Here is a 23514-nt window from a genome sequence, read left to right on the forward strand (position 1 = left end):
TAATGTGTGTCATTCTGTTCTAACACTTACAGATTACATAAAAGGACTGGAAAGGGTCCAATAGAGAGTAATTAAAATGACAAGCTGAAAGCGTGTCCTTTACATAATGGCAAGCAAAAACCAAACTCTGGCCTTCAGAGGGAGATAAGAGTTTAGGGCTTCCCTGGTGGCACAGTGGTTAAGAATCCTCCTGCCAATGCAGGGAACATGGGTTCGATCTCTGGTCCAGGAAGATCCTATATGCCGCGGAGCAACTAAGCCCATGTGCCACAATGCAGGCTCTAGAGCCCGCAAGCCACAACTACTGAGCCCGTGCGCCTAGAGCCCGTGCTCCACAACAAGAGAAGCCATTTCAATGAGAAGCCTGCGCACCACAATGAAGAGTAGCCCCTGCTCGCCACAACTAGAGAAAGCCCACGTGCAGCAACGAAGACCCAACACAGCCAAAAATAAAGAAATAAAATAAATAAATAATTTTTTTAAAAAAAGTTCAGATGTGATATGCCTAAGGTGTGCATAGCTGGAATACATATGCAGTCACCAAATCTTAGAATACCAGCAGTAAAGGGTAACTGGTAGTGACTGAAAGAGGCAGATTTGAAAGAAATACATAGGAGCTGCTATTTTGCACGGTGAGTAGCAATGAAGAAATCCTTTCCCCCAGAGGCTGAATCGCTGGTTCTCAGTCTTGTCCACTGTGGTACGAAGGTGACACAGAAGACAAATTGGGAGACTCTGGTTGGGGATGGGATGACCAGGAGGAGAGGCAGTGCTGGAACAGGGCTGTCCATACTCTCCATAGTATCCTGGGGATTCTGAGAGTCTGTGACAAATTGCATGGAAAACCTTTATGAAGGAAACTTTCTAAGATTTACATCATGGATGCAGTACCGTTTTTCAACAAAACTGTCCTTCTGGGTCATGATGAAGATTGTACTGGACTGGATAGTCCACTGTGGTATTTTCTGTGTGCTTATGATCACAGACCTCATCCATTCTGCCATACTGTGGAAGCTCAGGAGGCCAGAGGCTAAATGACACCCCGCAAAAGATCCTCAAGAATTACCCCAAGAAGGCAACCCAGAGGACACAGTATCCAAAATCTCCTAGGTTTTGCTAGTTCACCAAAGGCTAATTATTTATGTGGTGGTTTCAGATACCCCAAAGATCAACAAATTCTGGGTTAACTAAACTTTCTAAATTGTCTCAAGTTTAGACACTTCAGCTGTTCTCAATCTGGCTACATCCCAATCACCTGGTATGTTTTTGAGACAATACCTACATCTGGGACCCACCCTAGGTGAATTTTTTTAAAGTGTCCCCAAGTGATATAACATGTAGCCAAAGTAGAGAACAACTGAGCTTCTCTACATGTTAAAGTTAATTACTTGAGAGGTTCTGGCTGCAGGAAGAGTGCAAAGGGCATTGGCCAACAAGCCAGGGTGGAAGAAAAAAGGCGATTCTGCCAGCTCGCTTGTGCCCTCACGTGCCCGAATACTGTCCAAGCTCTTGCTGCATGGGTGATGGGGTTGGGGGAGGCTGAGCTGCTTTACATTCCAGAATGTTACCAGACAGCCTCAGACATTGGAAATACAAGTTTCTCGGGTCCCTGCATTCATGTGAAGGAGGAAAGAGAAGAGAGCTATGTGTTCCCCTTTCTCTTCTAGGCCCCAATTCTGTGCCCTCCCTAGAACCGGAGAGGAGGACGTGGGAACAGGAAGTTGCTTTCTTGTCACTAATGCTGAGCTGTTCCATCTTCTTGTGCTTCTCAACATTTACTAATGTCCTTGTCTGGGGTTAACTCTTCTGCTCAGTTCTGTTCCTCATCTCAGCATTTCAGAGCTCATGAGCAGCCCAGTGCATTTTCTTGTTCCACATAACAAATTCTTTTAGGGCCTAGATCACCACCGTTAGGGCTTCTCAGGCCTACTCAGGGGCCTCTAGCTTCATTTCATGTCATATTACATAAAGGTACTTCCAGTTCATAGCAGCACTATTCGCAATAACCAAGACATGGAAGCAACCTAAATGTCCATTGACAGATGAATGGATAAAGAAGATGTGATACATATATATACAATGGAATACTACTCAGCCATAAAAAAGAATGAAATAATGCCATTTGCAGCAACATGGATGCAACTAGAGATTATCATACCAAGTGAAGTAAGTCAGACAGAGAAAGTCAAATACCATATGATACCATTTATATGTGGAATCTTAAAAAAAATGATACCAATAAGCTTATTTACAAAACAGAAATAGACCCCAGACATAGAAAACAAACTTGTGGTTACCAAAGGGGAAGAGGGGAGGGATAAATTGGAATTTGGGAAGAACGGATACACACTACTATATGTAAGATGGATGAAAAAGAAAAACACAAAGACCTACTGTATAGTGCAGGGAATTATATTCAATATCTTGTAATAACCTATAGTGGAAAAGAATCTGAAAAAGAATATATATATGTGTGTGTGTGTGTATACATATATATGTGTGAGTATATATATATATATACATAAAATACCTAAACATTGTAAATCAACTATACTTCAATTTTTTTTAAAAAAAGGTGCTTCCAATGTAGGTTAGAACCACTGTGTGCCAAGAAAATTCCTCGTTTTCCTCATGTTGACATGTTCCCATCTTTTGCAAAAAATGCAGGAGCAATGAGCCCAAATTGCAAACAGGAAAAATGTCACCCAGTTGGAACTGGAGGGGCCACTGCAGCTTTAGCAAACCATGCGGAACACAGGGTAACCCAATGGCCCTCTCCCTGCTGGCAGCTTCCCACCACTGCTACGCTGAGCCCGGGGCTCCCCTTGGGGGCAGCCACCTCACCTTCTCTATTCCTCCCTTATATTAGCAGCACCAGCTCTTCAACTGCTTCCAATGCAAAACCACTTCGCCGTCGGGTGAGGAAATCTCCAGAAACAAACCTCATCCACAGAAGCAATCTCAGATGACCTACTGGGTACAGCTGGATTTGATTTACTGAGGCTTTTAAAGGCACATCTATCACCTCACTTATTCCCCAACCTCTTTTGTTTCCTACTCCCACGGTCTGGTTACTCTCTTCCACACCTCAAATGCTGACGTCCTACCTCACTCATTTAGCTTCATACCTTCACCATCTCCATCCATATCTGTCCACACCCAGTTTCAAGATCCAACTCAAGCTTCACCTTCGCTGAGGAGGCTGCTTCCTTCGAGTTACCCTCACTCTATTCTGGTTGCTTCTATGTTGTATCCCCTTCACATTCAGGCCCTATTGTAGCTTGGGTTGTTTCCTATGTGCCCATTCTGTTCCCTCAACTAGACTTCAAGTTCCTCAAACCCAGTGCTCATGGTCACAACACAGGATAATTAATTTAAGAGGCCTCAGGTTTGGGTTGGATCTCAGAGGGTCTGCACCTGGCTGGGGTGCAGGTATCGCTGTGATTGTGACAGAAAAGACTTTTCTATATGGAGACAAACATGGATTAAAGCACACTGCCACCAGTCAGCATTCTTTCATGACTTTACAGAAAACTGGAAAAGTCACAGATGTGAGGGGATTCAGAACCTATGCAGTTTTTTGGGTACTTGGTAAAAATCATCAAGGAGGGAGCTCTTGCCAACCCTACAAACTATAATGCCTGGGTTGTGTGCTGGGACTCTTCCCTAGCAGCTAATATTGAATAAACACCTACTGCACTAGGCCAGGAAATGGAAGGTGGGATAGAAAACAGACTGGGCAATTTCTGCTTAAAGAAGCTTACAGATGGCAAGTGAATTATACAGAACTGACTGTTTTCAAGAGAGACTATGTTAAGGGCATTTTGATAAAGCTTCGAAGTGCTGAAGGAGCCCAAAGAAGACTCATTCAGTCTAGAGGCATGGTTTGGTAGGCTGTAAGGGATGGTCCCCACCATATGGTAGACTGTAATGGTGACAGTCCCTAAAGAGTCATGCCTCAGGAAACTCGTGTGCTTCCCTCCCACGTTGACTCTAACTTGGCCATGTGACTTGCACTGGCCAATGGGACAGTGGCACAGACGACACAAGCAAAGGCTTGATAATACTTGCACCCTAGGGCTGCTCTCTTGGAACACTGCCCTGCGACACCATATAAGGAAGCAAATCTAGCCTAGAGGAGGATGAGAGGCCACGTGGAGGAAAACCAAGGCACCCTAGCCATTGATCGGCACCTACTGCCAGGCACGTGAGTGAGGCCATCTTGGACACTCCAGTCCAGTTGACTTTATAGTTTAAGTGCAGCCACATGAGTGGGCCCTGGTGACCCTGGAAGAGGAGCCTCTCAGCTGAGCTGCAGAACTGAGAGAAATAATAAATTAATATTGTTTTGAGACTCAAAGATTTGGGATGATTTGTTATGCAGGGAAGATAGTATACAGAAAATGGAAGGAGGTGGTACTGTAACAAAAATACAAAACATGTAGCATTGTCTTTGGATGGCATGGCAAATGGAGGCTGGCAGGGTTGCAAGGAGGTTAGTGCAGGAGGCTTCGGAGGAAACCCTACTGGAGGCAGGAAAGACAGCCACCTGTGTCCTGTGGCCGTGAAACGATTATAGTAATGAAATCAGTTCTGCACAACTTTCACCTGCAGTAACTTGAATGGTAGAAAACATACCTAATGAACTTGCGAATCTGGCTCAGGAAATTTCCAGGTAGAATGTTAAAGGCGTAAATTGTCTTTTTTAGCAGCTTTAACCATAAGGTAAGTGAAGGAGGAACTGTTTAGTTTGTAGCAGAATTTAGAAGAAACACGGAAGGGCAAGGATGTGCTGGGCTCCAAAACTAAATGTTTCATATTTCCAGTCCCTTTACCCCACAAGAGTCTCAGGGTGAGACATGGTTTCAGGGTAAAGATAAATTAAGTTTGAGGCCGTGACTCTTTCTTAAGACCTGAGAAAAATTTAAGGTGGTGTCTAGTAGACCCTCTCACTTAGAAAAAGGGGCTTTTTAAGAATCTCAAGGTCACTGCCACACACAGCTCTCCAAGACACTGCCCAAAGCGGAGGGAAGACCACCTCTAAAACAATGGTGGGAATGGCTTTTGTCTAATCAAGTAGACTATTTTCTGATACCTAAAAAGCTGACAAAGTTTTAAGGAAGTTGCAGGACAGAGAGTTCAGAATGAAAAAAGCCTTGGGTTCCAAACTTTCTGAAGGACGGAAAGCAGGTTGAGAAAGCTCCTCAGCCACGAAGAGGCCAGTTCTCACCAACACAGAAATGTGTCTCAGGAGGTGGAGCCAAAAGCCCAGAGAGCAAAGCTAAGAGCCAAAGAGAACAGTCAGTTGAGGAATCACTGCCATTGAGGTAATGGGACCCTAAGGCAGGAGCATCCCTTACCTCCAAAGCAGAGGGTCATCATTCACCCTGCTCTCCGTGGAATTGCAGAATCACTCTGGATCTCCCAGTCCTCCCCTTTTTGGATGTGAGTGTTTACTGAGGTTGTCCTGACCCCGTCTCACCATCATGTGGGACATTGGGTGTACAGAGAGGAGGAGATGGTTTGTCTTTTCATTTCACCAGTCCTTGGATCAAGAGGAGCCAGCTGAGGAACCCCACCTGAGGAGCCTCATGCGTACCTGGACCGGATTCAGATCACGAGACCCTACACTTTGGGCCTGGGGTCATGATGAATGAGACTCCAGAGTCCTGGGAGGGATGAGGGTATTTTGCATGTGGGAGAGATGTGACCCATTTGTGACGGAGGGAGAACTGTAGTAGGTTGTTAGAGTGATGAGCCAGTGCATCACGCCACCCCTTACACGTATCAAGTGCATCTCCGTCTCCCAGGGACTCTGAGCTTGGCCTTGTGATTTGCTTTGGCCAATGGGACAATGGCACACAGGACACAACTAGAGGCTGGAGAAGCGCCTGCACACCGGGACATTGCCATCAAGGAAACTGGTCCACCCCACTGGAGGAGGAGAGGCACGTGAAGAAGAATCAAAGTGCCCAGATGGTAGCCACCAGCTGCTGGATGTCTTGGCCCATCAGGCCTGCACATCCCCGCACTGAGTGAAGGTTTTCAGGCCAAATCAGCAGAGGAACCACTCAGCCAGGCCACAGAATCATAGGGAAATTATAAGTCATTGTGAAAGTAAAAAGTTTCAGGATGGTTTTGTTAGGCAGCAATAGATAACTGATACACAGGAAGATGAAAAAGCCTTCTAGGAGGAGCTGGTAGTGAAGGTCAGAGAGGATAAGCACATAGAGAGCCAGGGCGAGGTTCCTCCCGGCACTGCAAGAGAAGGTAGGAGAGTCAGCAAAGGCATGGAGGGAGGGCGAGGGTCAGGGCATCACAGGCTGCTTTACACTTAACATGCCACAGTCTGCAGAAACTACTCCAAAAGGGGTAAAGGAGCCCCTTTTTTAGAAAACAGCACCTTTAAGTGTTTCATTACTCAGCAGAGGTCTTGGCTTAGCTGTGGGGACTTAAAGGTCCAGAACTTTCCCACCCCTACCGCCCAAACACCTGCCGTGGGAGAGACTGTCAGGATGGTGGTGGCCAGAGGACAAACACGCGCTGTCACTTCTCAGCCACTCATTAACAGGAAATAAACAAACACCCAAACTGCACCATCTGGGCGGGGTAGAAAGTGCAGCGGACTCGAGGTCCCCAGATTCAGGTTTACTACATGCAATGTGCTACTGTTTTCAAACTATGCAACCATGAACACTGCACATAATGTTTCTCTGGGTCTCATGTCTTCCTTTGTAAAATGAGCAGATGTCCTCCAGCTCTGAGAGTCTAAGGTTCTAGGATGAGATTTCAATTTATAAATAAATATGTAAGTGCCTCCCACATAATAAGCAGTCAAGCCTGTGTTGATCTGAGTGGGCATTAGCAATCAAACGGGCTACGGTTACACTGAAATACTGTTATCTATAAATCGCTGCAGCCCTTTTGGAAAGCAATATGTGAGTAAGAGTCAAGAGTCATAAAAATGTTTATCTTTTGACTTTGTAATCCCACTCTTAGGTATTCATCCTGCGGAAATAACTAAACATAAGATAAAACCTATATGGATCACCTCAAATGTAAAAAAAAATCAGAAATAACCTAAATGTCTAGTAAAGAGGATAGACAGATTATTGCCCGGACAATATTATGGAGCCATTACAAGAATTATTAGAAAAGCTACAGAATCATAGGAAATTTACTAATTATGATTTCATAATTAGTAAAAAAGGCAATATATATATACATATAATATTACTACATGTAAAAATAGGTTCTGCATATGGACAAGGCTAGAAGGAACAGGCAGACACAAAAATAGCTGCATGAAGGAGCTGAGATGATGGAGCTTTGTCTTCTCTCTTACAAGTCAGCCTTGTAATAAGCTTTCAACCCCATTATCTCCCTCTGCTCTTCACTCTCATTCCTGAAGGAGGCACAACACAAAAGCCCACCACACTCGGCCTGGGGGTGGGGGGGCCGGAGCCCTCCAAGCCTGACGTGAGCACGAACATCTCCTGGCAGTGTCCAGCAAACCCACTAGGGACCCAGGGCTGACCAGGAGTTCCTAAAGTAGGAGAGGGTAATTTAGGCTGCCTATAACTGCACCAAAGACGGTGACTCAGGAAGAGAATGCCAAGGTAATTCTGAGAAACCCTGACGTGCCCCGCCTTTTGTCCAAGACGGTTCTGGCAGCAGACCGAAAAACAGGGAAGGTGCATTGCCTGTGACCTCGCCAAGGTGTTTTTGTTGTTGGAAACCAGAGAGAGGCACTGAGAGAAGACACATCGCCTCATCCCCCCCAGCTGAAGTTAAGGGCATCTTCTCCATTCAAATCAAGCAGCGTTTCTGAGCATCTACTTTAGAGAAGACACTGAAGAGGATACAAAGATGACTAAGACAAGGCTGTCGCTGCAAAGGGCTTGCATCCCAGCGTGGGAGCAGGAGGAAGAAAGAGACAGAAAGGGTTGTGCTCTAAGGCAGAACATTTAAGTCAGGAAACCGGAGATACCAAAGTCAGGAAGAGGAAGAGATCATGTCCAACTGGAAGGGTCACTTGTGCTGGGACTTGAAGGGCGGGTTTTGTCAGAGATGATGACTTGAGAAGGCGTTTCAGGCCGAGAAGACAGTGGAAGCCAAAAGGCAAAGATGGGGGAGCCCTGGGGCACTTGGGTAGCGGTGAGGAGTCCAGGTAAGCTGCACCAAGGACACACGGCGGGGACAGTAAGACACCTGGTAGGAAGGAGACTGGAGCCAGGAGGGGCTGCGCCTTAAATGGTCTGCCTGGCTGTGCTTTAGGACAATGCACAGTGACAGGAGCGTGGAGACAGAATCGGAGTCGGGAAGGCAGGAAGCAAGCAGCCTGGCTGGGGTTTCAGCGGCTCAACAGAAAGGAAAGGACAGGGGTAAGGGACCCTGCAGGGACAAGACTGATGGAATTTGGTGACTGACTTGGGTGGGAGGAAGGAGTCGTGGATAACTACAGGGCTTAAAGCCTGGGAGACGGACTACCTGAGGATGCTGACCACGGGAAAAGGAAACCAGGAGAAATGGGCTGGAGCAGGGAAGGAAAGTGAAGGATCTAGCCTGGGATAGGGTGAGGTAAATGCAAGTGGCCATGTCCAATAGGCAGGTGGATGTTAGGGGTGAGCTTGGTAGAGTAGTCAGGGTTAGATTTGAGAGCCATCCATGGAAAAGGCTGCAGCTGGAGAGGCAGAAGTGTCTGGGAACAGGCCTTGCAGCAGAAACTTAGAGAACAATGTGTAGGCGTCAGAGGAGAAGAAGCGAACAACAGAGAAACTGGGCGACCAGAGGGAACTGAGGAGACATGTGGTCCTCAGGGCTTGGACGACAAGTGTTGACTGTGATGGTGCAGAGGATAAGGCAGGTGGGGTGGGGAGATGGGGTCTCAAAGTGAGAATTTAGGACGGAGCAGAAGCCTCACTCTAAGAAGCAGAGAGCACAGTCACAGGGTGGGCACAGACTCCGATAACTTTTTCATTAAGTTTGGTGGTAGGGAGACGAGAGTTGGATGGCAACCCGAAGGGTTAGCAGGGTCAAGGGAAAGTGTGTTTTAGGGTGTTCACCGCTGAGTATGTTTGTAGGTGAGAAGACGGTGGATAAAAGAAGAACTGAACATCAATGCCCTGGAGAGGAGGGCACGGGAGCACTGGTGAAGTCAGCTCCATCGCAAGAGATCACACTTGGTCCTCCAAGGCAATGCTGTTCAAAACAATTTTTTCTTAACAGAAACTTTCCTTCAGGCAAACTTTATTCAGATCCTGAAATATAAAGTCATTGATGTTGGGTCACAGTAGGGAATGGAGAGGGTCAAGAGAAGGCGCTCATTGCCCTGGGGCATTAGCTCCAAACAAAACAAAAAGGGTGGGTGGAGACCAGATGGAGAAGAACAGAATAAGTTAGGAAGGAGAAAGGGAGATGTTTTGCTGTGGGCAAGATGGGGATGTTGAAAATGGTGAGCTTAAAGAAAGCAGAAAGAATTTGGAAGAGTCACAGTGAAAAATGAGCTACTCACTGCATTTGATCTGGGAAACATGGGATTTCCAAGCAGTACAGAAGTCTCTGTTAAGTTGGAGAACATGAATCAGAAGTGCAGCCAGCTGGCACTCAGCTTTTCCCTGGCAAGGTTGGCAGCCTCACACAGAAGCAGCATATGACGGTGATTATCCAGGCTGGGGGCTGACACAAGTCTGATGGAAGGGTGGGACAGGAGGGGCTCTCAGGAGCTTTCAAGGATGTGCTCGAGAGAGGCAGCCTTTTCTGGGGTCTCCTATTTGCCAAGCCAGACAACAGGGCTTTTTCTTGTGTCCACGGATGTTTTCCCTTGGCTGTTATCAGTGGGAGACAAGGTTACTTTAAAGGATACGACACAAACTTTGAACTGAGATTTTCAGTGAGATATTATTTTCATTTTAAAAAAATCATAGTAAACTGAACATAAAATTTACCATTTAAGCCATTTTTAAGTGTATAGTTATATGGTGTTAAGTACATTCACTTTGTTGTGCAACCATCACCACTGTCCATCTCTGAAACTTTTCTATCATCCCCAACTGAAACTCTGTACCCATTAAACACTAAAGCTCCATCTCTCCCTCCCTCCAGCCCCAATAACCACTGTACTACTTTCTTTCTCCGCGAATTTGACTACTCTAGGTATCTCACATAAGTGAAACCATACAATATTTGTCTATTTGTGTCTGGCTTATTTCACTTAGCATGATGCCCTCAAGATTCTATAGCACGTGTCAGGATTTCCTTCCTCTTTAAGCTGAATGATATTCCATTGAATGTATACACATTTTTTTAATTCATTCATCAGTGAATGGACACTTACATTGTTTCCACCTTTTGACTATTGTGAATAATGCTGCTGCAAATATTGGTGTACAAATATCTGCTCAGTTCCTGTTTTCAATGCTTTTGGGTATATACCACCAAGTGGAGTTGTCCATAATATGTTTTTAAAATGATGTACATAACTGAATAAAAATAGATCAATGCAGGACTTCCCTGGCAGTCCAGAGGTTAAGACTCCACTCTCCCAATGCAGGGGGCATGGGTTCAGTCCCTGGTCGAGGAACTAAGATCCCACAGCTAAAAAATTTTAAAAAAAATAATAATGAAATACATAATTCTCAAAAAGAAAATAGATCAATGCAACTTTGACCAAAATGGGGGGTGCCAGACCTGTGAGAGTATGGGACAAGGAGACCTGGGCACCAATGCCCCTGCCTGGGCAGGGCTGATGGCATGGCAGCCATTCATACCCATTTCTGGAGCCCTGGGCTGGGATGTCAGGTCAGTCTAAAAGGATTCAAGAACAGTTGACTATTTTACTTTTGGGGAAAAAAGGAACCATGCCAAGCTTCCAAAGCACCGTTCCTGGTAAGCAAATGCACACAAACAGCTGTGGTTTGGGCACAGCTGATAAGAGCAGAGCTGGTTATTGGTTTAAAAAAAAAAAGCCAAATTTTAGTGAGGCACCCTAGACTTTCTTTTCTGGCACTATTTGTATGTCAAAGCACAGACTTTGGTGTCAAGACAGCCTTCTATTCAAATCTGTGCTCTGCTAGTCTTAGCTCTGTTGGGCAGGTCATATTACCTCCCTGATTCTCAGTTTTCTCATCTATGTATTGCGTAGCTAAAAGGATTAATGAGACGTGTATGTGTAAGTGCTTCACACAGAATCTAGCACACAGCAGCCCATCAGTAAATACCAGTTTCCTTCTTTTCCCTTCTCAGTGGCTTCCTTCACTGCCCACCCCCTCTTTTGAACTTGGGGAGCCTAGAACCCCTCTGCTCTCTGGCACCTTCCCGGGTAGTTTTAAGCAGCCCAGAAAAAGACAGGAACACCGCACCTTTGCCTCCTAGTGGTGAAACAAGCCCTTGCATGGACAAACAATAAACTACACATTCAAACTTTGTTCGTTTATGAATCAGAGGTCGGTCTTATTTATAAACACGTACCTGAGTCATCAGCAATATATCCCTATAACTAGAGTTTACTGCTTACTATTCATGGCTAAATACTATCTAGCAGAATAATTAGAAGGCATCGTTAAATATATCACATTCATTTGGTCTGCAGACTGACGAGGACACTAACTCTGTATATTTCATCTCATGTTCATCTGCTTATAAATTTTAAAGAGCTGATGACCGAGAAGAGCAAGAGGCCCCTGGGTAGTGCAGTGTGGACTTCTTTTTTTTTTTTTTTTTGGCTGCATTGGGTCTTCGTTGCTGCACGCGGGCTTTCTCTAGTTGTGGCGAGCGGGGGCTACTCTTCGTTGCGGTGCGCGGGCTTCTCACCGCGGTGGCTTCTCTTTTTGCCGAGCTCGGGCTCTATGCGTGCAGGCCTCAGCAGTTGCAGCACTCCGGCTCAGTAGTTGTGGCTCGCAGGCTCTAGAGCGCAGGCTCGGTAGTCGTGGCGCAGGGGCTTAGTTGCTCCGCGGCATGTGGGATCTTCCCGGACTAGGGAATTGACCTCGTGTCCCCTGCACTGGCAGGCGGGTTCTTAACCACTGCGCTACCAGGGAAGTCCCAGTGTGGACTTCTTAAGCCCAGAGATATCATAACATCCTAGTCAGGAGCACAGACAAGGGCACCATGGAGACCTGGAAAAGTGTAACTTTGGAGGTGATCCATGAAGGATTCGATTGACTGAGAGGGGGATGCCCATGCTGTCTCTCAGAAAGGCTGAAAAAATGGGAGCTGGAAGTAGACTCAGCTGCTGCCCCACGCAGCATTCAGAACAGCTCCTGGCACGTCTGTTCTGAGCTCTGACTGGAGAACAATTCCTTCAGAGGCAGGACGGGCCTGGCCGGGAGGCAGTGGGACCCAGAGATCAGACATGCTTGGGGGCTGATGTTGAGGGGGCATGTGGGGTGGACCCAGCAGCGGGAGAGAGGAGGAGGCCCCTACAGTATCCGGTGTGTGTGCTGGGGAGGGGAGGGAACTGGAAGCTAGGAGAGGTTGCAGATGTGTGGGTGTCACTTCAAGTAGTCAGCTGGTGAGTTTGCAGACAGCCCAGCAGTATCACGGTGGTTGTGATGCAGAGGTCTTGACCCATATTCCAGCAGGCAGTGTCGTGGAGTCTGTGAGCCAGTCACTGGGCCCAGCCGGGATTGGGGAGGGTCAGAGGAGCTAAGCAGAGCCCCAGGTCCTGAGAATGAGGCAGAGGACACCGGTGGGACCCAGCTGTAGCATCAGGAGTAGGTTCCAGGCAGAAAGCAGTCTTGACTACTTGAGCTACGTCCTGGGGCAGTGTGTCTCATATCCTGTTGACCATGGTATCAGGATTATTGGCGGACCTGTCAGGAATGCTGGTTCCTAGGCCCTGCCCCAGACCTACCATGTTGGGGGTGGACACTAACAATCTATATTTCCAGCACTCCTCCTCAAGGTGATTCTATCACACTGAAGGTTGAGAATCACAGACCTAAGGCTAATTAACTCTCCCTTGACCAACAGAATGAGGCCAGGTGCTTGGGCAGGACCAAGCAGCTGTAACTATGAAATAAGCCTGTACATTACCCACTCCACAACCCACTTCACAAACCCCAAGGAGAAATGCCAGTGGCAGGGCTTCCCTGGTGGCGCAGTGGTTGAGAGTCCGCCTGCCGATGCAGGGGACACGGGTTCGTGCCCCGGTCCGGGAAGATCCCACATGCCGCGGAGCAGCTGGGCCCGTGAGCCATGGCCGCTGAGCCTGAGCGTCCGGAGCCTGTGCTCCGCAACGGGAGAGGCCACACCAGTGAGAGGCCCGCATACCGCAAAAAAAAAAAAAAGAAAGAAAAAGAAATGCCAGTGGCAGCCACACTCGTCCTGGGGCCAAATAAAAGTTTTACCACATGGTGACCAGTAGGCTCTGGCTTTTGGACTCCAGGGCACCATTTGATTGATCCAGTACTAAAGATGAGACATGTCTCAACATGTTTTTCTTTCCTTTTTTTTTTTTTTTTTTTAAAGGATGAAACATGAGTCGATATACACAGAACCAGGGTTAGTCTCTGATAAAATAGGCGAGTGGTTTGTTTGGGGCATTGTCTTAGAAGCCTGTCCCCAAGATGCCTGTTGCCCTCACATGACGTGAACACCAGAACCCCTCTCTGTGGCACCCCTCACTACCCCCCTGTGGAGTTCTGCATTCTCTGGCATCTTCTTCAACTAACTTCTGCAAAAATCTAAAAATGCAACAAGTAAGGAAGTGTTATGTCATCTGTGATACACACCAACTCAATGAATTAGGTAGTCATTAAAATTATTATTATAAAGATTTTGTAGAAATTTAGGGAAATATTTATTAAATGTTATTAAGTAATTGTATTATTAAGTGTAGAAAACATCTACATCGTTATAGCTAAAAATATGAAAAACAAAACAATATGCAAAAATAAAACTTGTGAGAGTTGTGATAATCTGTTTGCAGGGCAGGAATAAAGACGCAGACATAGAGAATGGACGTGTGGACACATAAGGGTGGGAAGGGGGGGTGGGATGAACTGGGAGATTGCAACTGGCATCTACACACTACCATGTGTAAAACAGATAGCCAGTGGGAACCTGCTGTATAGCGCAGGGAGCTCAGCTCAGTGCTCTGTGGTGACCTAGATGGGTGGGATGGGTGGGGGGGAGAGGTCCAAGAGGGAGGGGGTATATGTATACATACAGCTGATTCACTTAGCAGAAACTAATGCAACATTGTAAAGCAACTATACCCCAATAAAATAAAATAAAACTTAAAAAAAATGTGTTACAGTGTAACAGTTAATTAAAAGCTAACTTTCTGCTGTTCCTTTTCTTCTCTGAATTACAAGATGATAAACTATACTCAGGACTGAAACCTACAATAACAGAACTGTATATAACTGCTGAGTATTCACTAAACTTGAAAGGTCAAAAATATCCCCGGTGAAGTCCACAAGAGATGGGCTGGCTGGCAGCACTGAGCCCAGCCTGTTCTCAGCAACCAGAGCCTGAGCTGCCTGTTCAAGGAGCTTGTCAATGGCCTGGTGCAGGTGCAAGTGAAGATGAGCAGCCCCTTAGCAGCTGCTTAAGCAGCAGGCTGGGAGATGCGCTACCGACAGCATGAGAGGGATGATGTCTGGGCTCAGTGGTGTGAAGAGCTCAAACTCTGACCTTTCATTTGGACAACTTCTCTTTGAGCTAGATTGGGAGTTGATTCGCGCCTCATCCTGAGCTGTGCTCCAGAGCAGCAGGTTTCAGCCTCTGCCTGTATGTGGACGTGGGGAGAAGTAAGCTTGAAAGTGCCAACTTCCTTTCACAGCCTCCGAGGTGAGGGGAGCCTTGATAATAGCCTATAAATCCCACAGGATGGAAATGCCAGCAGCTGGCCACTCCAGGGTGCAACTGCATAAACAAGGGGGTGTTTATGCAAAGAAACGCAGTCAGAGAAATATTAGCCTGAATGTCAAGTTTTCCTACAGTGAACTCAGCAAGACAGCAAAACTGTCTTCCCCTGGGGAAAGAGGGCAGTAGGAGGAAACGCCAGCTCCTGAGGCATAAGGAGAGATTTGGAGGCCTTTGTTGGAGAGAGGAAGCCAATGCCTGTGGGTCTGCAGGGTAACGCTTGTGAACCGGAAGAGTGCTATAGCACCACTGTGATGCTGGGCGTTGCGGGGAAGAGAGCTGGGAGAAGGTGATGAGAATTATCTTTTTCAGAGGGAAACAGTAGGAGGTTCAGTCTCACTGTGATGCTTCCCTTTTCTGCCTTTGGCTCTTCCAAACCCTAGGAATCCTAGGCTATAAATGCTATCATTGAGTTAATCCCACTCACGGGTCTTAAACAATGGTTCTGTCAAATGGAGGTGATTAAAGAAACAGTTGCTGGCTTGCAGATAGAACTTGAAACAGTGATGCACTGAAATGAAAAATGAAAAATTCACATATAGTCTTACAATGGTAAGGTCTATGGAGGCTCCTCTTCTTAAGTACAGCAACTGCAATTTGAGTATCTGACAAGAGGTATGCAGTGGGATGGAGTTTTGGCCCCATTAGCACTGTTGTAAGCCGCAACCTAGGCATGAACAGCTAAAAGAAAAAAGAGGAATTTAATACACAATGTCTTTATACACTCTATAAACACTATAGCTCTTAATTCATGGCTACTAGTTGATTATTCGGTAAATTACCCCCACTCTTTAAAGGTGGGAAACACATTTTATACATTTTTATCTTCAAAATTTTAGTTACCTACATAATAAATTCAAGTCAAGCCTCAACATACAATAGTTTGTAAAGAAAATTTAGTACAACATACCGAAACTTATGGGATGCAGTTAGTGCAGTGCTACCTGGGGAGGTCAAGCCCCACCATTAGGCAAGAAACTGAAAGAAGGGACATCCAGATTGGAAAGGAAGAAACAAAGAAAATTTAAGTTTTAATTAATATTCTAAATATAAGTGTTATGGGTTGAATTGCGTCCCCCACAAAAGATATGCTGACATCCTAACCCCATGACCTAAGAAAGCAACCTTATTTGGAAATGGGGTCGGTGTAGACGTGATTAGCTAGAATGAGGCCATACTGGCGTAGGATGGGTCCTTAATCCAATACGGCTATTTCCCTAGAAGAAGAGAAACCAGAGACACACAGGGAGAAGGCCATGTGACAGCAGAGGTTGAGACTGGAGTGATGCAGCCGTGAGGCAAGTATTGCTGGTGACACCAGAAGCTCGAGAAAGACATGGAATAGATTCTCCCCTAGAGCCTTGGGAAGACGTTGCCCTGCCAACACCTTGATTTCAGACTTCCAGGCTCCAGAACCATGAGAGAATAAATTTCTGTTGTTTTAAGCCACGCAGTTTGTGGTCATTTGTTCCAGCAGCCCTAGGAAACCAATACAATAAGCAAACAGCTGAAAGACACCCAAGTTGCCTCTCCCTGCTTGGTCATGAGCAGACCTCTGCTCCTTTGCATACGCCCAAGGCCCGTGGGCCCCGGGGCCACCCACACTGAGCAGATCAGAAAAGTAATTGGACTCTTTTACTGACTCTCTGACCTCCCATATTGTGACAGAGTCACAGAGTCCAACATTGTCCCCCATTTCTTCCTCAACAAACTGAGCCTCCGTACTGCTCAGGGGTCTACCTGTCAGAGGAGATAGCATTATCCCCAGCTCAGGGGTAATCCTGATCAGTCTCAGACTGTGCGGTGATCCCATTCCTCTTGCCAGTGACTGGTTTAGGGATGGGTAAGTGAGGGGAGCCCTGCTGGAGAGCTTCTGCGAATGGTTTCCTCACCTTTAATGAGCTGTCCTCTTCTTCCACTGCACATCGTGATAACTCACCATGAAACTGGGACGATAGCAGACTTCCCATGATCAGGAGTAAGGCCAAGGTCAAAGCTGAAATGCTGAGGATGGCCAAGTGTACAAATAGGAAGGTCACTTAGGTGAGAGGTGAGAGATTGCAGGTGAGAGATGATGGTGTCTTGGCCAGGGTGGTGACTGGAGGTGGGGAGAAGTTAATAGATTCTGGGTATATTTTGAAGATAGTGCCCAGAGGATTTAAAGGCTGGATGTGGAGTGTGAGAGAAAAAGAGGAGTCAAGGAAAACTCAAAGGTTTTTAACTTGAACACCTAGAGGACGGTGCTGCCGTTGGCTGAGATGGGAGGTGCAGCTTTCACGGGGAGCAGGATGTCAGCTTCAGAGGTTGCGCTAGAGATGCCATGTCCGAGTGGAGATGTTGAACAGGCGGTGAGACATGTGTGGAGTACAGGAGCGAGGTCCAGGCTGGCGGTATGAATGTAAGCTGTCAGCATACAGATAGCATTAAAGACGTGACTGAAATCACGAACGGAGCCAGAAAAGGGAAGAGGCCCGAGGATGGAGCCAGAGGCAGCACACAGACCGGGAAAGAGCTGCCGTGTGGATAAAATGAGAAACAACCCTTGACAGAAATACATAAGAAAAAGCACAAATATATAAGGTCAATAATAATAAGAGCTTACTATATGCCAGGCTCTGTGCTGTGGTCTGCATATATATTATGTAATTTAATCTTCATCAAACCGCATTAGCAATTTTAAAATACCAACGAAATGATTCCAAGGCATCATCACGCAAACCAAAATAAATAAAGATGAAACTGTTTAGATGGGGCTGTGGGAAAACTGATGTCCTGAAATGTGGCCAGTGGCACTTTAGCATGAGAGGATCTGGAAGCAGTGTAACAGGAGCTCTAAAGTCATTCCACCTTTTGACATTATTTAAAAAGGAAAAAGTAACTCTTACATATGTTCCTGTAGGTCTATCTGTAAGCGTAAAAATCTGGAAATGATGCAAGTCATTGCGAAACAGGCTACGAGACATTAACATGAAGGAATGGCCATTGACCCATTAAAAATGACAAGTATGTGGACTGTGTTGATACAGGTAATGTGAGTTGTCTTAGTTAGGGATTGCTTCCTTTTGAGGAGAGAATTCCAGACAATTCGCTTAAATGAAGGAAAATTTATTTTGAAAGTACAGAGGTATCTCAGGGCTCCCAAGAGCAACAAAATAGATGCAGATCTCTCAAAGGACTGGGACCTGGAAAGTCATCAGGGGCAAGGCAAGGCACCTGAATGGTGACACCAATTCCCTCCTTCACCAAACTCAGCCTGGCTCCTCTGAGCCCTTTCCCAAGGGGCCTCAAGCTTGGTCTGTAAGGACTTGAACAAACACTAACATCGTATCTAACAGCTCAAGGTCACATCTTTAGGGTGACCCTAGGCCCCACTAGAAGTGCCTGCCTTAGAAAACTCCTGGTTGCCGAAGGAATTTACAGCTTGTTCCAGCAATACCTGAAGTTAGAGCCCCTTCTCCCAGTCTCTGTGGGAGGGAGGGAGGCTCACTTTGATAAGTCAGTGTTTAACTTTGTTAGTTTTTTTAAAAAATAAATTTATTTATTTATTTTCGGCTGTGTTGGGTCTTCGTTACTGCGAGGGCTTTCTCTAGTTGCAGCGAGCAGGGGCTATTCTTCGTTGCGGTGTGCGGGCTTCTCATTGTGGTGGCTGCTCTTGCTGCGGAGCACAGGCTCTAGGCGTGTGGGCTTCAGTAGTTGTGGCACGTGGGCTCAGTAGTTGTGGCTCACGGGCTCAGTAGCTGTGGCTCGCAGGGCTTAGAGTGCAGACTCAGTAGTTGTGGCACAGGGGCTTAGTGGCTCCGCAGCACATGGGATCTTCCCAGACCAGGGCTCGAACCCGTGTCCCCTGCATGGACAAGCGGATTCTTAACCACTGCACCACCAGGGAAGTCCCTAACTTTGTTAGTATTTAACTTTGGTAAGTTTTCTGACAAATTCAGAAAAGCTTAAATGATACATACAAGATAGGCATTTATCAAATTCCCATTTTTTCTGTAAAAATTTTTGTACTCAAAATTTTAAAAATACATTTCTGAACAGTTATATAGTGGCTTCTACATAAGTGTGGAGGGAGAAATATTCAACTGTCATTGGGTTGTATATTAATAGGGAATAAGACTTAAAAGGTGGATTTAGAATAGAAGAATTTAAACAAGGCTGGGTGGCCACTAATTTGAGGCCAGTAAATCTATATTTACAAGGAAATTGTCCCTTATCATGAATTGCCTATTTCTGGTTTCCACACGTGACTCCTACCCACACTCTTTCGCCATGAAGCTTAGTGTTATTTTGTTAGTGGAGCCACATGAGGGCCACAGCCACCTGTAACGTAAAGGAGAGGGCTGCATGAGGCAGACTGCAGGCTGCTAAACAATGCATTTTCATCACTTTTCTCCTCTGCCTGGAAGATGTATTCCTCTTCTCCTTGAAATTCCTGCACATCCTTCAAAGCCCCTGATCAGATGATATTTCCTGTATGGAGCCACCTCTGATCAACTAGTCAGAATTAATCCCTGCCCTGTGTTGCTATGGCATGTTCAATCCTTCTATTATGGAATTTTATATGTTGCTTTGTAATTAATGGTGTGCACATTTGTCTTTTCTCAAGATCAGGGAATGTGCTTAATTATCTTTGGCTTTCTAGTATCAATACAGTGCTTGGCAAATTGTAGGTGCTCAATAAATGCTTGCTGACTAGTTGAATTCCCTGTGTATTCATTCACTCATTTATCCTTTACAGAGCCCTATTTGGCTGCTAGGGAATAGATATCAGGACTAGTTCAGGTCATCCCAGATCAGTTCTAGCCTCTCCAGCACCTCGATGCAGCACCTCTAACTGGGAGTAGAGAGAGGCAAAGAGGTGAGAATTTAAAACAAGGCAGGAGGCAGAGGCTATAAGGTTAGCAGCTGGGGAAAAAGGAGATCAGATTCCCACTCTTACATGACCTTCCTCCTCTAGACAACCGTGTCTTTCTGGCTTCCCAAATAGAGGGCTGCTCTGCAATCAGATAGAAGAGATGGAAATGGAATGAGAAGGATTCATACATTTTTCCTCTGTAGGGGGTGGTCTAGGTGAAAACATACATTTATTGGTTTCCTATCGCTACTGAAAAATATCACCAAAACTCGATGGCTTAAAATAACACAAAATGATTCTTTTATAGTCCTAGAAGTGAGATGTCCAAAATGAGTTTTACAGGGTTAAAGATCAAGGCTTGCAGGGCTATTTCCTTCTGGAGGCTCTAGGAGAGAATTCATTGCCTTTCTGGTTTCTAAAGGGTATCCTCATTCCTTGGCAGGGGGCCCCACCACACACAGCCTTTTTTCCCCTCTGCTTCCATCATCCCATTGCCTTCAACCTACTTCAATCCCGTTTCCCTCTTATAAGGACTCTTGTGATTACATTGGGCCTATCCAGATAAGCCAAGATCATTTCCCCAGCTCAAAATCCTTAACTTAATCATACCAGCAAAGCCCCTTTTCCCTTTTGTCATATACGGTAACACTCACAGGTTCCAAGGATTAGGATGTGGACCTCTCAGGGGGACCATTACTCAGCCTATTACAACATGCTTAATGTGAACATCTTCACCATAACAAAAAAGCCCCCTTATCCAAAAGGCTCTTACCTGGGATTTCTAGCCTCCTTAATAACTGCAGCAAATCAATGACACAACTGACTCATTGATCTTTCATATAATTTAACATTGCTGGGACTTTAACATTGCTGGGAAAAAGGTGATATGGCCAAAACCAGCCCATTGAAAACATAATAGCTTAAGAGATAAGAGCCACTGCTAAAAAGATACATGCACTTAAGGTTCACAGTCTATCAAGGACCCAGAGGAATAGAAAGAGTATCATTTATAATGAGCTTCACAATACTATATAGAACAATAAGTGTAATAATTTGGGAAATTATAAAGCATTGTGTCAATTTCAGGGATGTGATTATTCCTATGTGGAATTAGTGTATTTGTTTACATGTATGTTTCTTTCCCACTGTACTCTTCCATCGGAATGTCAGTGCCAGAAGAGCGAAAACCTCATGTGTGTTATGTCCCTAGGGTCTTGCATTAACCTTAGAACATAGCAAGTATCAGTAAGTATCTGAATACATTTTTAAAAATATATGCTACTAAATTTCCATTCCTTAAGAAATAAATGAGGGGACTTCCCTGGTGGCGCAGTCATTAAGAATCCACCTGCCAACGCAGGGGACACAGGTTCGATCCCTGGTCTGGGAAGATCCCACATGACGCGGAGCCTGAGCCTGCGCTCAGGGGCTTCCCTGGTGGCACAGTGGCTACTACTGAGCCTGCGCTCTAGAGCTTGCAAGCCACAGCTACTGAGCCCACCTGCTGCATCTACTGAAGCTCATGCTGAATCCCATCTACACATCTCTAGAGCCCCTACTCTGCAACAAGAGAAGCCACTGCAATGAGAAGCCCGCGCACCGCAACGAAGAGTAGCCCCCGCTTGCTACAACTAGAGAAAGCCCACACGCAGCAACAAAGACCCAACGCAGCCAAAAATCATAAACAAAAATAAATGTATAAAAAAAAGAAAAAGAATGAGAGAGTTCTAAAAAATAAAAAAGAATATGTGTAAGGAACACTAGCTCACTCCTGTATCCAGCCAGCTTTCTTCCCCACAAACATTTGTATATGCGTGTAATTTAACATGCACGCTCCCCAACACCACGTCTTCCCCCAGGGGTGGGGGGCGTGTCTTGATAAGTTGCCAAGACCCCTGGCTTATCTGATACCAGGCATCCTGCTCAGACCTCTTTAAAAGGCAGTGATCCACTAAGTGGTCCCATCTACCACGGGAGCGATGAGCAAGCAGCTGATCTCAGTTCTGCCTCACCTTGTACAGTTCCACAATAGACGCTGCATTTTTTTGCCTCCGCCCGTTCTTACCAGGCCAGTCCAGTCCTGCCTGCTCTTCATCCTGGGATGCCTGCTGCACTCCAGTTTGGCATAGCTTTGAGGTTGTTGGCTCCAAACCAGGTCCTGTTCATCTGCCCCTCCCAAGCCCACACAATAGAGAATTTGACCCCTCCAACACAAACCATTCAGGGAATTATAACACGTGGAATCCAAGAATGGCCATCACCAACTCCGCTCTGGAAGAGTATATGTGGAAAGAGTATGGAGTCTGCCAGCCTTGCATGGCTCAAATCTTAGTAGCTGTGTTTTTGAACAAGACATGCAATCTTGTAAAGCCTCAGTTTCCTCTTTTGTACCATGGAGATGATACAGTAAAACCTCACCCCACCATAAGGTGATGGGTGGGCAAAAGAAGTCAATCTTATAAAAAGCAAGGGCCTGTTTTGAGAAGTTAATGAAATGACTTGGATTTGGGTTCTGGCTATGTAAACCAAATCCTTTCTCAGCTGTGGTTTGGTGTCCCCTGTGCATTGTTTACTCTGGTTTAAATATTGATGGGGACAAGCATGCGTCCTGTGACTGGCTAAAGTTCCCAGGACAGCAGCAATAATTCCAGGAATCTCCTAGTTCTCTGGCACCCATTGTGTCTTTTGGATCCAGGGAAATTTGGCTGGAAGAATACTGAGGACACAGGGACTCACTCTCTGCCTCCCCACCTCCCCATAGAAGGCCCTCCCTAAAGTAAGAACTTTAGCTCATCCCATGTGAGAACAGAGGATGGGCAGGAGTTGGGAGACAACAATTATGTGATATCTGAATTTGCTTTATTGAAGAGTTTTACTTTAAATGCCTATTCCATTAGTGTTGTTGTGAGGATTAGGGTTGATATATGAAATGTCTTGGTGCTTGGCATGTCGTATTTGCTTATTAAATGGTGCATTCCACAAATGTTTATTAAGCACCTATTATATCCTGGCCACTATACTGGGTCCTAGGACTACAACAGTAAATAAGATACATGTTGTTCCTGCCCTCATGAAGTTTAGCAGAAATAACAGCTTAGAGCAACTTGGAAGCTATGAAGTTTAAGCTATCATCATATTTTTTTTCTAAACAATCATCTTTCCCTAAACATTTTAAAACACTTGAGATCTTCTTTGTATATTTTGGAACAGAATACTCCTTTCTCTTCTCTAAAGAAGTGATTCTCAACCAGGGTCGATTTTGCTGCCCAGGAGACATTCGGCAATGGCTGGTGACATGTTTTGTTGTCACAGCGCGGGGGGGGGGCAGGGGGAGGTGTGCTACTCTCGTGGGTGGAGGCTAAGGACGCTCCTAAACATCCTACAGTGCACGGGACAGCCCCCAACACAGTCTCACCTGGCCCCAGATTTCAGAATGCCAAGACTCAGAAACCATGATCTAGAGGGGACCTGCTTGGTCCACAATCCGTTATTTTTGGCTACAAAGGGAGAGAAACGCACCACCCTTACAAGTCTTAGAAAAACTGTCCCTTCTGTTCTGTGCCCTATGCCACTTGCCCGTGTCAGAGCAGGGAAAGGGGAGGAGGCTCTTCCAACTTCTCCATCCGGAAGCACACTCCTCTCCAGAAGCACATTCCTCTCAGGGGCAGAGAGAATTGAGCTGGGAGTCTGTTTCAGAGTATCCAGCACTATACCTGCATTTGGTGAGCTTATATTTGACTGATTCTCTTAAAGAAGTAAGTTTTCAAACGAAAAGCTCCAGGAAGAGA

At 45.8% G+C, this 23514-nt stretch overlaps 1 protein-coding gene across 9 annotated transcripts in view; it reads right to left on the bottom strand.

Annotated features, from left to right (window-relative positions):
• The window catches only part of DTNB (dystrobrevin beta), a 280538-nt gene extending 258336 nt beyond the window's left edge, over window positions 1-22202 (bottom strand). For 5 of the 9 annotated variants that reach the window (XM_082642340.1, XM_082642339.1, XM_082642333.1 and 2 more), the window contains exon 1: window positions 21739-22202. In XM_082642340.1, coding sequence (XP_082498466.1) covers window positions 21739-21821 — 83 coding nt within the window. In that variant the 5' untranslated portion in view covers window positions 21822-22202. Of the gene's footprint in view, window positions 1-15419; window positions 15553-15781; window positions 21714-21738 lie in introns of those variants that run through there. The other 4 variants (XM_082642343.1, XM_082642342.1, XM_082642338.1 and 1 more) reach the window with 4 other exon arrangements.
• Between the last annotated feature and the right edge of the window lie 1312 nt (window positions 22203-23514).

This window comes from Mesoplodon mirus (assembly GCF_964341445.2).
Source record: "Mesoplodon mirus genome assembly, chromosome: 14".
NCBI lineage: Eukaryota > Metazoa > Chordata > Mammalia > Artiodactyla > Ziphiidae > Mesoplodon > Mesoplodon mirus.